The sequence below is a fragment of the Scophthalmus maximus genome, chromosome 13, assembly GCF_022379125.1.
Source record: "Scophthalmus maximus strain ysfricsl-2021 chromosome 13, ASM2237912v1, whole genome shotgun sequence".
Lineage (NCBI taxonomy): Eukaryota > Metazoa > Chordata > Actinopteri > Pleuronectiformes > Scophthalmidae > Scophthalmus > Scophthalmus maximus.
In genome coordinates this window covers 24,838,767-24,853,491 of record NC_061527.1, presented here as the reverse complement: position 1 = coordinate 24,853,491, position 14,725 = coordinate 24,838,767, and the positions used below count along the sequence as shown (strand labels likewise).

Sequence of the window (14,725 nt, the reverse complement as noted above, 5' to 3'; positions counted from 1 at the left end):
ACCCTTAAAGCCCTTTGTGCATTGTATGTATATGTATCATGATGCTTCAAAGTTCCCATGATAAAGTAAAGTCCACATAGAATAATACAAATTATTAATTAGGAGCAAGGAGCCAATAAGGTTACATTTTCACCCTTGTCCATTTGTTTGTTGGTTGGTTTGCTTGTCAGTAGGATTATTATTCAAACACTACTGAATGGATTTCCAAGAAATTTAGTAGATCGGACATGGGTAAAGAAAGAACCCCTTTTCATTTTATCATGGATCTTGATAACAGGGCTGATTCAGGAATTTGTTTCCACTTTCTTTAACATTGCATTTATTAAAATTTTGACATTTCCCAGGGAATAATGCATGGATCCTGAAGAAAATCATCTGGCATATTTAGGGGACTGCTTGTTTGAATGTAGGGGGACTGTTGGACCTTGGCAGAGGAATGTGCTCTACTGAGTGCCATTCTTGTTATGAATATGTAAAAAATAATATTTAGTTGACAAATGGACTGTGAATGTGTGTGAATGGGTGAATGTTACTTGCACTGTCAAATGCTTTGGGTGGTCAATAAGACTAGAAAAGCGCTAAATAAATAAATTAGATTTAACAGTGTATCATGTAGTTTTTGTTGCTTGCTGAAAGACATTTAAACTTGTAAAATAAAGTTTTAACAAACAATTTAGTGTAAAAACGTGACAGAATAGCATAGCATTGACAGTGCAATGCTTTTGTGCAATATCTAAGTCTGACCTCTAACCACCTCTGCTCTCAAGCACAAGATGCTGCATTTCATTGATCTGCTCTGGCTCTCATAGTCAACAGGGTTGGAGCTGGAATGTGTTGCCAATGACTAACATGAATGACCTGAACACCCCTTCACATAGAAACTGGATCATGTGTAGCTGGATTCACTTAAAGGAGAAACTAATTATGCTATACTACTAATTCAACAGCTTTTCCAGTCATCCAGGAGTTCAGTACTGCATCATTTCATCAACACACTGTACATGCTTCACCGGGAGTGTATTTCAGTCTGTATGTGATGCTCAGCCCATATTAATGCCACCCTGCAGACAGATATACAAGAATTATGTCCTGAGCTATTTTGCTGAACAAAAAAATACTTTTTGAATTGACTTTCTTAATGTCTTGCTTTCTGTAGACCTTTTAACATGAGAACCTGACTCATTACAAACCCAAGGGTTTACATGAAGAAATGTCAGCAAACCACTGGTACCAAAAAACATTTGTTTATGTGCTATTAAAGAAACAGCTCTTACTGCTCTGCTGTCATGTGTCAGCTCAACTGTGCATCTTCATTCCTAGTATTTGGGCAGTTTCCCCCCCTCCTTTGTGTTCCTTGTTCTCTCTCTGTCTGTATGTGTCTGTGTGTGGGCCAGGTGATCCCGTCCCTCCTGCTGCCAATTCAACTGTACAACGGTGACCCAGCCACTAATCAGCTCCATGCATTAAATGTATCTACTCCAGCCCCACACTCCAGTCTTCACCAGGACAGTCTGTTCTCCAGCGTGGTACAAACACTATGGCCAAACTCAAGTTCCAGTTTGTATTCCTCTCCTGTTTGACTGAAACTACTTTAACTCTGTGTTAGCTTGCGCCTCCATTTCTTACTCCTCAGCTGTTTCCAACTCTGACTCACATTCCTGAAACTTATTGGAAAAATTTCCAATAAAACTCCCTTTGAACCATGGGCGTCGGGAGCAAAAAACATGTGGATGAGTCCTCCCTGAGAATTTCTTGACAAGAGTCAATGCCATGGCAAACAGCTTCATTCATGAGGCTGTCAGGAAGCTCTACACCCTTCCCTCCCTACCTCCCCTCCCCTCTGCCCCCTAAGAACACTTGACTCAGAGGCTAGCCAGTCGAATGCTGTGCAGTGTGTTTAAACATCACTCCCCGTCACATAAACTCAGACCAGGACGTTAGCTCTTTTGATAGCGCAGCCATCTCTCATGCCAGAGGTCGTGAGTTCGACTCAACCTCTTTACATAAGAATTTTTTTTCATACTCCAAAGCAATTACCACATACCTGGCAAGTTTTCCCAAAAATTAACACAACAGCATCTAATATTTACATGACGCCTTAAAAAGCAACAGGCGGACAAATTCTGAACATTCATCAACATGCCAAGCTTTTATAGTGACAGTATATGGGCACACAGCTGCCTCAGTGGGAGAGCAGCCGTTGTGCCTCGGTGCAGCCGGCGTCAGTGGGGAAAACATGGTATGGAGTTTAATTTATATGGACTCAATGAGCAAATCAAGCGGAATAGATTTGAGGGTTGTCAGAAAGCAGAAGCATGGAAGGCAAGTGAGAAGCGAAACACGGTACGGAGTTTAATTTATTACAGCATTCCACAAGCAGAATGGATTTGATTGACGGCGCTCTGAAAGTATCACCCAGTGAAGAGACAGATGCACTGAATTAGAGACGGTAAAAGTGGGGGGGGCTTTGAACTGATGCAAGACAGACAAAATAATTAAGATATTCTGTATTATTCTGTTTCTAACCTTCTCTCAGACTGATCACTATAAACCGAAATGTATCCTTTTTTTTATCAATGCAACACAGCAGCTTAGAAATGTCTCAGAAGTGACAGCTGGTTAAGATGTGGACTTAATGGACCACATTTCAGTCACTATTTCATGCTTCCATTCTCTGACAACAGAAACAGAAAAAAAACATAAATTAATATTAAATACTTTAAATGTGAGCAAAGGAGGAGCTAAGTAAACAGATATAGCTAAGTAAACAGATATAGGGCTGAAACTGGCTGAGACAAGACAGAATGCAAATATGATGTCATGAATATGCTAATTATTGTATTGCGGTTCCCAGTTTTGACCTGGTCTTGTTTCACTTATTTTATAAAAGAAAGCTGTAAATCAACTACAATTCCCAAGAATTTGATCTCATTTTCAAATGCATTTGGGAGAAACATGGTGTCTATTCTTCAGCCCTGGAGATTTTCAAAGAGTTGATAATCCTTTCAACTTCTGAGTAAGACACCTCTTTACAGTAAGTAATAATAAAGGTGCAGTTGTAATAATAGGTTCGACTGGACATTTTATTTCCGAGTTGGAGGATAGAGTTTTTACTGAATGAATCGAAATTGATGACCTCTATACTATAACACTATGACACTGAGTATAGTTTCCTTTCAAATTAAGTAAAAAATATTCCTCATAGACTTATAATTTTGAATTAGCTGTCATGATTCTGCCCCTTTGAACTCTTTGGACTTTAAAGGAATAGTTCAGTGATTTTGAAGTGGGGTTGTATGAGCTACTTATGCATAGTTAATATGTTACGTTATGGAGATGGTGATCAGCTAAGACATTTAACGGAGTTTGGAGGGGAAATGGAAGTAGCATGAGTCCCACTGTTGCAGAGGGGACCAACGAAAAATGTTATATCTTTCGATATCATTCAACAGTTCAAAACAACTGTACAGATTTTTTTTATTTTTTAGGACATGTTTAAAATATATATAAGACGTTTTCCCCCTCCAAACTCAGTTAAATGACATCGCTGATCATCATCCCCATAAGGTAACATATTTACTATGCATAAGTAACTCATACAATCCCACTTCAAAATCACTGAACTATCCCTTTAAGAACTTTTAAAAGATTTATTGTTTTTTTCTTTGTGGACTATTGTTTATTTATTCTTTGATTACCGTTCCTTGTGTGTCCTCTGTAAAGTTACTTTCTTTTGCCCTTGTGTGTTGTTGGTTCCTCTTTTATTGTGATATTCCCTTCCCGTTCCCCTGTCTCTTGTTTTCCCCTTAATGTCAGTTATTTTTTAAATTAGGTATTTCCTGTTTTACTCTGAAGTCACATTCCTAGTGTCTCTTCACTTCTTTTTTCCCCATTTATCTTGCTTTTGTTTTCTTTAATTTTTGTGTTTCCTACCGTTGTGATTGTCTGCCCCTGTTCCTAATGTGTTTCACCTGTGTTCAATCATCCCTGCCTTCCTTTTGTATATAGTCTCTGTGCTTGCAGTCCCCTGTGTCAGTTCATCTGTTCTATTTGTGCCTCCGGATGGAACCCTGTTCTGTCAGGGCTGTGTTGCAACCCTGTTAAATCTCCTGTTCTGTTTTGTGTTCCTGTCATGATTTTTGTTTGGTTCTGTTTGTTTCCATGTGTTCTTTGCTCCTTGTGTTTTCCCCATTTGGATTCCCTGTGTTGGATTTGGGTTTTGTTTTAGATTTATTAAATTCCCCTAACTTCTACCTGCTCTGCATCTGCATTTTGGGGCTGTTTCAAACTCCCTAACTTTTAGATTTTCAAATAATACTGCTTTTTGACTATCACTTTATTTCTAAGTCTAATAAACATCCTGTTCAAGCATCAACTCTTTTTTATCATTAAGGACAATTCTACCCTGTTTAACAAAGGGAGAGAGTTTTGCTGGCGAGATTTGATCTGTATCTGACCTTGAGTGAGTGTTTGAAGCTGTAGGATGGGGTCTTTTCATGTCCATCTGTGGTCTCTTCTCTCTTCTTGCAAAACAGCAGCATCTTGTCATACAGGAAGAGGTGCCTCTGCATGGGCTTAAACCTGGCCAGGTCCTTCACCTGAAATCAATTCAGTCAGTCATTTTGTCGGTATGTTTATTTAGATATCATTCAACAGTTCAAATATTAGTATCAAAAAATGGTTACTTGGTATTATAACTGAAATCATATTTTACAGTATTCTGGTCTTGCTAGTAACTGTATGTCTCCACTAATACCATATTCCTCATAAACCATCTACTGAGTTGTCTCATACCTCTGGATCCTCATTCTATGTGACAAAGTTTTACCAGTTAAAAAAATATGTTCTTGTATTTCCTGAGTCCCACAAATAATAATTTTAGAGCGCAAAGCAGTAATATGTGCAAATCATTAGGAACAAAAATTAGCAAAAACAGTTTTTATTCTAATGGTTGTGCTGATAATGATGTTAAACCTAAAGGCACCTTGCTGTGGCCTCTCTTGTGGTCAGTCCAGACATTAAAGGATCCCTGCATCAGCAGCTTCCCCAGTTCACTCAAGTTTCCCTGTGAACATCAACACACAGCCAGTCAGACTTCTCAATATAGTCGTAGCAGTTTTTTAACCAGAGGAGGGGAAGAGAGGCAGCCCATCCATGTTTACTTCAGTTCCTTTGCCGTAGCAGATCAAGAAAGGTTAAGCGGAATAACATTATTCAAGAGAAAACATAGGCACAATATTTTGCAGATATTTTTATATGACAGTAAAAGGCTTCAACTTTTAGAATGAAGAATTTTATCCACATAATTTAACTAAATTCAATTTTATTTGTAAAGCGCCAAATCATAACATGCATTATCTCAAGGCGCTTTACATAGTGAGGTTGAGACCTCACAATATTATAGAGAAACCCAACAGTTCCCACAATGAGCAAGCACTTGGCAACTGTGTTGGAGAAAAAACTTCCTTCTAACAGGAAGAAATCTCAAGCAGAACCGGACTCAGCTGTAGGCTGCCATCTGCCCTGACCAGTTGGGGTGAGGAAGAAAAATTGGGGAGAGAGGAGAACAGGAACAGTTGTAAAACCATTGCTTTAAGCTCTATCAGACTAATTCTTATGGTTACAATAATAATACTGACACTAATAGATGCAAACACTAATAATAATAATAATAATAATGATAATAATAAAAATTATAGTATCAGATTTGGATCTTGCAGCTCTGGAGTCAGAAATTCTAGCACTAAGGGAGAAAACACAGTTAGTGGCATGTAATGTTAATACATGGGGGCAGAGAGAGAGAGATTGAGCAAAAGAGAGAGGGAGGCAGAGGGAAAGTGATACTCACTAGGGGAGTTCCCCAAGAAGTCTAGGCTTATAGCAGCATTACTCAAAGATGGTTCAGTAAACACCTGAGCAGCTCTAACAATAAGCTAATTAAAGAGGAAAGTTTTAAGTCTAACCTTAAATGTAGATAGGATGTCTGCCTCCCTGACACAAACTGGGAGCTGGTTCCAGAGAAGAAGAGCCTGGTGGCTGAAGGCTCTGCCTCCACTTCTACTCTTACAGACTCTGGGAACCACAAGTAATCCTGAGTTTTAAGAGTGAAGTGATCTATTGGCATAATATGTAACTATGAGCTCTGTAAGGTAGGATGGAAGCTGATTATTATGGAATTTCTAGGTGAGGAGCAGGATTTAGAATTCTATTCTGACTTTTATAGGAGGCCAATGCAGAAATGCTAACACTGTAGAAATATGGTCCCTATTTCTAGTTCCTGTCAGAACCGCTGCAGCATTTTTGATTAACTGGACGCTTAAATTTACAGATTTATTGGGACACTAACAGTAATGAATTAAAGAAGTCCAGTCTAGAAGTAACAAATGCATGGACTCGTTTTGCAGAATCCTTTTGAGATAAGATGTTTGTAATTTTCTTAATATTGCGCAGGTGAAAAAAGACTGTCCTAGAGACTTGTCGTATGTTTGAGTCAAAGGACCAGTCCATGTCCTGGTCAAAAATAACTCCAAGGTTCCTCACAGTAGAGCTGGAGGCCAAAGTTCCGAGTTAACTAAATGATCAGATAGTGTTTCTCTGATGTGTTTAGGGCCGAGTACAATGACCTCATTATTGTCTGAATTAAGAAGGAACAAGATAATAGGTCATCCAGGCCTTTATATCTTTAAGAAAATCTTGAAGTTTATCAACCTGATTAGTTTCATCTGGCTTTATATATAAATAAACCTGGGTGTCATCTGCATAACATTGGAAATGTAGGTGGTGCTTTCTGATAATTTCCCCTAAATATATATATATATAAAGTGAAAAGTGCAGTCCCAGCACAGAACCTTGTGGAACTCCATGACTAACTTTTGTATGATTGGAAGAGTTGTCGTTAACATTAACAACCTGAAATCTATCTGATAAGTATGGTTTACAATAATTGCTAGTGCTGTTCCTTTAATCCCAATAATGTGTTCTAGTCTCTGTAATAGAATCTTGTGATCAATGGTGTCAAATGCAGCACTAAGATCTAATAGGGCAAGAATAGAAACATGTCCACTGTCTGAGGCCATGAGGAAATCATTGGTAACCTTCAACAGTGCTGTTTGTGCAATTATGTTTTCTAAATCTTGTCTGAAAGTCTTCAAGTTGATTTTAGAGATGAGTTTTAGAGATTGATATGGGTCTATAGTTAGCTAAGCTATCTGTTGGATTTTTAAGCAGAGGTTTAACTACTGCCACCTTGTAGCCTGTAAATAAAGATAAATTGATCTGATCTCATATGGAACTGTTTATTAGAGGTAATACATCCTTAAACAGCCTTAGTGGAATAGGATCTAAAAGACAGGTTGATGGCTTGGATGAAGTGACCAGTGAAGTCAGCTCAGCCAGATCTATGGGTAAAAGCAGTCTCGATATAAATTAGGCAATACTGTTGGTTCTGAGGCTACTGTGTTGGACAGTATATCTGTGCTATTAGTGAGAAGAAGCTGATGATTTTTTCTCTGATAGTAATAATCATATTAGTAAAGACGCTCACGAAATCATTACTACTAAGAGTAAAAGGAATAGACTGTTCAGTAGAGCTTTTGCTCTCTGTCAGCCTGGCTACAGTGCTGAAGAGGAATCTGTGGTTGTTTTTATTTTCCTCTATTAGTGAATAATAATTTGTGGTTCTGGCATTTCGGAGGGCTTTCTAATATGTAATCAACCAATTTTTCCAGTCAAGGTGAGAATCATCTAGATTAGTGGAAAGCCACTTCATTTCTATCCTTTGTGATGTCTGTTTTAAAGCAGGAATTTGTGCATTGATTCATGGAGCTATCCTCCTCTGTTTAACTATCTTCTTTTACAGAGGGGGGACAGTGTTGAGTGTGGTACTCAATGAGGCTGCTATATTATCAACAATATGGTCAATTTGTGTGGGAGTAACTATCCTTTCACCATAGAGTTTTCTGATAGACACATGCTGCAATAGACCTTTTTTTCGGAATGCAGTGTAGTTAATCATTTATCATTCAAATGAGGGTTTTGAGGAAAAATTATTAGATTTTTCAACGTCAGAACAAAATTGAGGGTGTGATTAAAACAATGAGTGGGTTTGTTTACATGTTGAATAAAACTAATTGAGTCTATAAGTGAATAAAAGGCAGAACTAAGACGTCGTTGGCAACATCTACATGAATGTTGAAATCGTCCATTATAATGAATTTATCTGTTCTAAGCACTAACTAAGAATTTTTTTTGAGAATTCAGATAAAAAATTCTGAGTGGTCAATATACACCGACAAGAAGAACGTGTTTTTTAATTTTTTTAATATAGAGTTATGCTTTCAAATGAGTAATAGCTATGTTTAGATTGAGGGTTGAGCAATAAGTCTGATTGGAAATTACCTAAGTAATCCTGTTTTTTTTCTCCTCTGCCAGCATCACCTGCTCTGTATTCTGGACCCTTTCTCCCTGGACTCTGCACACTTCCAACTCTCCCCTGGATCTTCTCGACCGACCCAGTTCTGCCCATCTAAGGTTAATTTAAATACACCTGCTCAGTGTATATAACCTGTTGCCTAACTGTTTCTGTCTGCACCTGGGTTAACCTGTAGACTGCCACGTAACATTTCCTTCACACCACCAACAAAAGCAGCAAAACATCCAAGGTCTGGTTTACCAGTAATCAACTTATTCAAAGTACGTCACATTTGTAATGTACTGGGAATATTAAACTGTCTGAAACCGAGCAGTATTCACAACCTGTCATACGTTCCATTTGAACCTCTTAAAGTAAAAAGAGAAGGTTTTTAGCGCTTTTATTCCACACGTCGGATGCAGGAGCAGTGGAGCAGCAGTAAAATACAGCTGCTCCAAGGACTGTCACACAACTTAACAAGTAAATATTTTAACAGGAATAATCAAGTTTTAAGGCCCCTGGGCTTTTAAAAAATGCGTACCGTTACATACATGAAATTTGATAATATTGAAGCCTGATTTTTACATTTAAAAGCATATTCTCTGTTCACATTATCATTGGCCGCCATTACCTCCCTTCGAAATTGACGTGTAATGAATCCTGGGGATAGCCTGGGCCGGGGAGATCAACCTGTTGGATCCTTTGTTGCGCGGGGCTGGAAGGACACATTTGTCTGCCGCGTTTGAAGGACCCCATGCATTGGTACGACCGAGTCAAAACTCTGTGACGCAACTGGTCTACAAATGTACCCTCCTAAGGAGGTGGGCCTTGAATTTGGGACACAGCCTCAATGTCGCCTGCTCTGGCCCCAGGAAAACATTTTTCTATGGTCGCGGGTTTCACTAACTTCACATTCCTCAGAATGGAGTTGTCATTGACCAGAGTTTTTTTTCTCAGTGGGTGTGTCGTTGAGCAGGGATAATTTGTTGGAGTCATGAACTGGTAGTGAACCGTAGGCTTCTGCTAAGGACTATGCTTCTTATTGTGCTTCTTATTGCCGGGAGGACAGGGCGGCTGTCCTCCCGGCAATAGAGAGCAATTCTATTGCCGGGAGCAATCATGAGCAATTGGGGGACCTGAGGGGACTGGCTAACAGTTGTTAGCTGATATACGTCAGCTAACGTATATCGTTAGCTGACGTATATCAGCTAACGATATACGTCCCATGGTGCAGAGCCTTGCTTCCAAAGGACTGAGCCTTGCTTCCATCGTGGCAAATAAACCTCACTTCTTACAAGTAACATTATCGCTAAAGAAGTAACAATATCAAGCACAGGGACCAAGAGAGAACAGAAGAGGTAAGATAAGATAAGAGATAAGATCTTGAAAACTGCTGTGAGCTAACAGAGCTAAAAGAGAGAGAGAGAGCTGGGAGTGATTAGACTAAACAAGGGTGAGTGGAGCAGATAATTATCTCAGCAGTATTAAAAGAGACGAAGATTAGCAGTGGATAAACACAAGTTACACCAGCACCATCAACCAGAACTGACACAATACGTTACCGCAGCATTTCACACAACCCACAACCCAATATATATTCCTGTCAGTACAAACAAAACAAACAACAAACTACATCATCTAAATACTCACGAAACTTCTCTAATCTGTCTCGAAAAAAAGCTTGCGAATATCAATCTATCTGTATATATTTTCACCATTATTGAAATGTTTTTGACAACAAAAAGGCGGAACAGTCAAAAGAGAAAGAAGACTGAGACATGCGGCTGCTGCTAAACTAGCAAAACATCGTCAAATTGTAAGTGAAAGGAATAAGATGATAGGCCTGCACATTTATATTTTAAATCTGTCTTGGCCCTGTAATTTGATGTCCAAAGTGACCTACGATCTGACTTCTGCCTCTCCAGATCCACAGTTTCTCAGCTTATCCACCTTCTCCACTCTCCGTTCGACCATGACTATGGTCATGGCCTAGAGGTTCTGGTGTTCTTGTTTTGGCTGGCAAGTGCAACCTCTTACCATGTGATCTCACAAGCGTTTGGCATCCAACATTCCACGGTGAATGAATCATCCACAGGGTCGCAAAATAAATCCTCATGCTCAAGACCAGAGTCATTTGCTTTCCACCACCAGATGAGCTTCAGAGAATCTACACTGGCTTTGAGCGTCTTGCAGCAGCATTGATGGTTGCCATTTTGCCAGAAATGCCAGTTTCATTTCATGTAAATAGTTTGAATTGTTATTGCTCATAGTTACAATAGTAGTTCTAATAATATTTTCTATAGTATTTGATTTGTAACTTTACACCTCCAAAATATTTTTTTCTAAATTAAAGACAGTTCATTATTTTGTTAGTTTGAATTTTCTCTTTCAATATCATCAGTCAGTGCTCATCAATTTCGCAACAATTTTATTTATTTTAAACAAACAGTACAACTGAACACAATTGATCGAATTTAATCAACATTTTCTCAAAAAAAAATTCCAACAATCCCATCAACCTAAGCCTCTTCCCGCCTGGCCCCCTCTTCTGCCCTCCTCTCTTCCTTCTCTAGCAGTATGGGGTCACATCGCTATCTTTCAGCTGGTCCTGGCTCCTCTGACCCTGACACACACCCTAACTCTGAACTCTCTGGTTCCACTGGCACTGAATCAGGGGATCTATTTTAGCACAGCTCTGAGTAATGTAATAACAAGTATATTGTAAAACAACTGAATCAATCACAATCGTGTAATATATTGACAAGTAGTGTTATTTTACTTTAGTCTACACATTAAGGCAGGGGTCTCCAACCCTTCTTAATCTGAGAGCTACTTTGAAAAAATGTCAGAGCTACTTGCATCACATCGCTTACATTTGTATACATAGCCCACATCAGCTGAATTAAGCTACTGTTTATGCATGTGGGAAATTGCAATATCCAAAGAACCTGTCTGGGGGCATGCAAAATTTTGTCAATCAGGTGTTTGACAGCAATTTAGGAGGCTAGATCTATGATGAACTTGATGTTCACAATTGTGTGCTGTAGTAATGACTTTATTCATAAACACATAAGTTGTATGGATAAGAATGATGATCACCACCATTAAAATCCTTACGACCTATGTGTTGTATGGACACTGACCCAGACACCATTACAAAAAAGTGGGAAAGTATCATTCTTTGCATAAAAACAATAACAGCACAGAACAATTAACTGTAAAATTAACGGAAATATGTAACTTGATTCCCCCAGGAATTTTTAGTATATATATATATATATATATAAGGGCAGTAGAGAGGCTACTCTCCACTGCTGGAGACATCTTATTACTAATCTTACTAATAATTCAAGAAATCTGTCTGGCAGTCACATCTTGAGAACCGTTCATGTTATCAGTCTCACACTTGGAATGATGTTTAGGGTCCAAGAAAGCACAGTGCTGAATTTGGATGTGTGTTACAATACATAAACAACTGATCAGCGCTCTGGCAGACTCATCAACGAGAGACGATGTCAATCACGACCATCTCGACAAAGGGGTGTTGTTCTCTGGTTCAGAGTTCTGTCTGAGTCAAGCTTCAGTGAACTCTGAGGAGCTATTTGTGCAGCAGCGGGGCTTCGGAACTCTGAGGACTGAGTACTGCACGTTGTGGGATCCACAGTCCCCGTGGATCCCACAACGTATCCTCTCTCACACTGGTCTCGCTTGCTCGCTGTGCATGCACATTTGATAAAAAAAGACATCCTTTTTTCAGTCATCCTTGTCAGTCAACCTATTGGCGAGCTACTGAAAACCTGCTTGTGAGCTACCGGTAGCTTGCGAGCGACGTGTTGGCGACCCCTGCATTAAAGATTTGACATAACTCACTCTAATCCGGCTGCTGAGGCAAACCACTTCCCGTTGAAGAGGTGGTCCTTCTCTCTCCTCAGGCGAATTAACTTCCATCTCATTTTCATCTGTCCCTGAGGAGATTAAAATAATTATGTGAATCGCCAATGTATGTTGCTACAAATGATTCAAATGTTGTAGCTCTTTGAGCTTTGACTTAACATGCTAATTACTGCACAAGGCAAGCTGACGCGCTAGCAGGGATCTTTATTATTTAATCAAACTTAAACATATCTGAGGGTGATTTTGGACACAGCCTTAAAAGCTAAACAGAAGTGTACTTACATTTGTATGCCAGTTTTGCTGAGTCATGCTGCCCTCGCTCATCTTGTCCCTCCGCCGTTATCGGCGCTGCGAGCGCAATGCATGATGGTATATATTGCTCAGTTAGTGACCATTGGTTGTCCAATACTCTTCACAATGCATTGTGGAATACATTCAGTGCACTATCTAGGTATATGAAATTTCACTAAGCATTCGGACACCCCTACAAAATAGCGAACGCACTATATAGTACACTATATACTGGTTAGGGAGTGATTTTGGACACAGCGGAAGTCTAGTGCTTGATCCCTGAATTTCCGTGGCAGCTCGTGATCTAGGTTGGTTGTTTAAGTGCAGCGTGACTGGTCACCAGTGGTCGGCAGGACGAGTTTTGGGACTGTCTACATTGGCAATTCGCCTGTTCAAAATTAACTGGTGCAAACCTTTTCTATTATCATAGGGATTTTTATTCAGAAAAGCCCTTAGCAACACATTTAGAGATTAGAGTCTACTCTGTTCAGTGGGTGTATGGAAAAGCAGTTTGTAACCTAAACAGAGGCTGTGTGAATATGTGTGAATTTAAATGTCAGTTGAACTGGACATTAAACCTACTTTACTCTGCCACCTCCCTACAACAAGTCCTTTTCGGAATGAGCAGATATGCAAACAGATAAAGGGCTGAAACTAGATGACACTAAGCAGAATTGAAATATAAGGCAATGGTGTCATTGCCTCATATTTCAATTAATGATGTTCAACAAAAGTTTTATACTAAATCCTCAATTTAAAAAATTGACAGTTCAGCCATGACCACAGTCTTTTTTTTTTTTACCTATACCAAACCAAACCTTAACCATGACATTGTCACATCCTACAACAGATGTTTTATAACGGTTCGAAAATGTGCAGGAATTGCCAGGGAGATGACATCCAAGAAATGTTAAAAAAAGACATTTAAAAATCCCAACAACTTCCTCAACCTCCCCTCACCTTCCTATGACGTATTAAACCAACATGGTTTCAACTCGCTGACCTTCTGAAGAACGGCAGGTCACCTAGGAGTGGTTGGTTAATAAATTATCTCGAGCTGAGTTTAAGTTGTGTGGACAAACTAGGGCTCCTTTCCTCGCTCTGGATCCATTCATGTGTAGTTAGAAACAGTTGTGCACTTTTTACAGTACATGACACACCAAGACTGTTTCCATTTGACAAACAGTACATGTACGCTCCAAAAGATGAAGTGTTTTCTCAAAACCTTTCATACAATCATTAAAATCCCATACTGGTGCAACAAAAAACCTACCTCTCACTCACAGACAGCCAAAACCACAAAAAAAACACATTTTTTTTCATTATTCCACATCCAGAGCCCACATGTAGTAATTGAGTGGTGATACACAAAAACTTAATTTGTTTAAAAATATGTTTTAAAGCCGTCTGTTTAGTTCTCCATAAATTTCCTATAACTTAAAATTGATCATCAAATTTGACCATTGATATTATTTGATTTGTATGGAAACACTCGGCTGCTGTCTGACCAAACGTCACATTGTCCAATATTGCAAAATAACAAAGAGTTCCTCCATGGACCCACCCACCATTGACACTTTTTAATTTTTTACCGGTGAGTCAATGTTATGTCCCTTTACATGAATCTTCTCCCTGTTACCTGCAAGGGCTCGTTTGTTTTTCATTTCATCCTTCCTGCTTTTCTCTCCCCCCTCTGTTTTCTCTGCGGTTCTGATTGGTTTCCACCTGAGCAGTATTTTTGCCTCAGTCCGAAATATCCCTTTGATTCATGGACTGAATACTTAATGCGAAAACTAAAATATTCTCACATTGTGATCAACCAAACAAGACTTTTTAATAAGAAGCAGAAGAAAACTCTCCCTAAAAAACACACTCTGAAGTTTATAAACGTCTACATGACTTTGCCACATGTTACCTTAATTCTCAAGTTGAATTCTATATTTATTTTTATTGTGTACATGATGATGATGATGAATGAATTCTGAATACTGACCTCAAAGCCAGTTATGGCTATCTGGTGCATGGAGTCGTTCACAGACTTGATGATGTCCAGCATGGTCGCTAAAGCCTCCTCCAACTCAGCCATGCCCTCACTCTTACTGCACTTTAACATCTCCTGGGAGACCGGAA

At 39.1% G+C, this 14,725-nt stretch overlaps 1 protein-coding gene across 14 annotated transcripts in view; it reads right to left on the bottom strand.

Annotated features, from left to right (window-relative positions):
• The window catches only part of mcf2l2 (MCF.2 cell line derived transforming sequence-like 2), a 156,983-nt gene that overhangs the window by 40,123 nt on the left and 102,135 nt on the right, over positions 1 to 14,725 (bottom strand). For all 14 annotated transcript variants that reach the window (XM_047336872.1, XM_035647906.2, XM_035647897.2 and 11 more), the window contains 3 exons: positions 14,589 to 14,711; positions 4,985 to 5,065; positions 4,458 to 4,598 (listed from right to left, as the gene is read on the bottom strand). In XM_047336872.1, the coding sequence (XP_047192828.1) occupies positions 4,458 to 4,598; positions 4,985 to 5,065; positions 14,589 to 14,711 (345 nt within the window). The remainder of the gene's footprint in view (positions 1 to 4,457; positions 4,599 to 4,984; positions 5,066 to 14,588; positions 14,712 to 14,725) is intronic.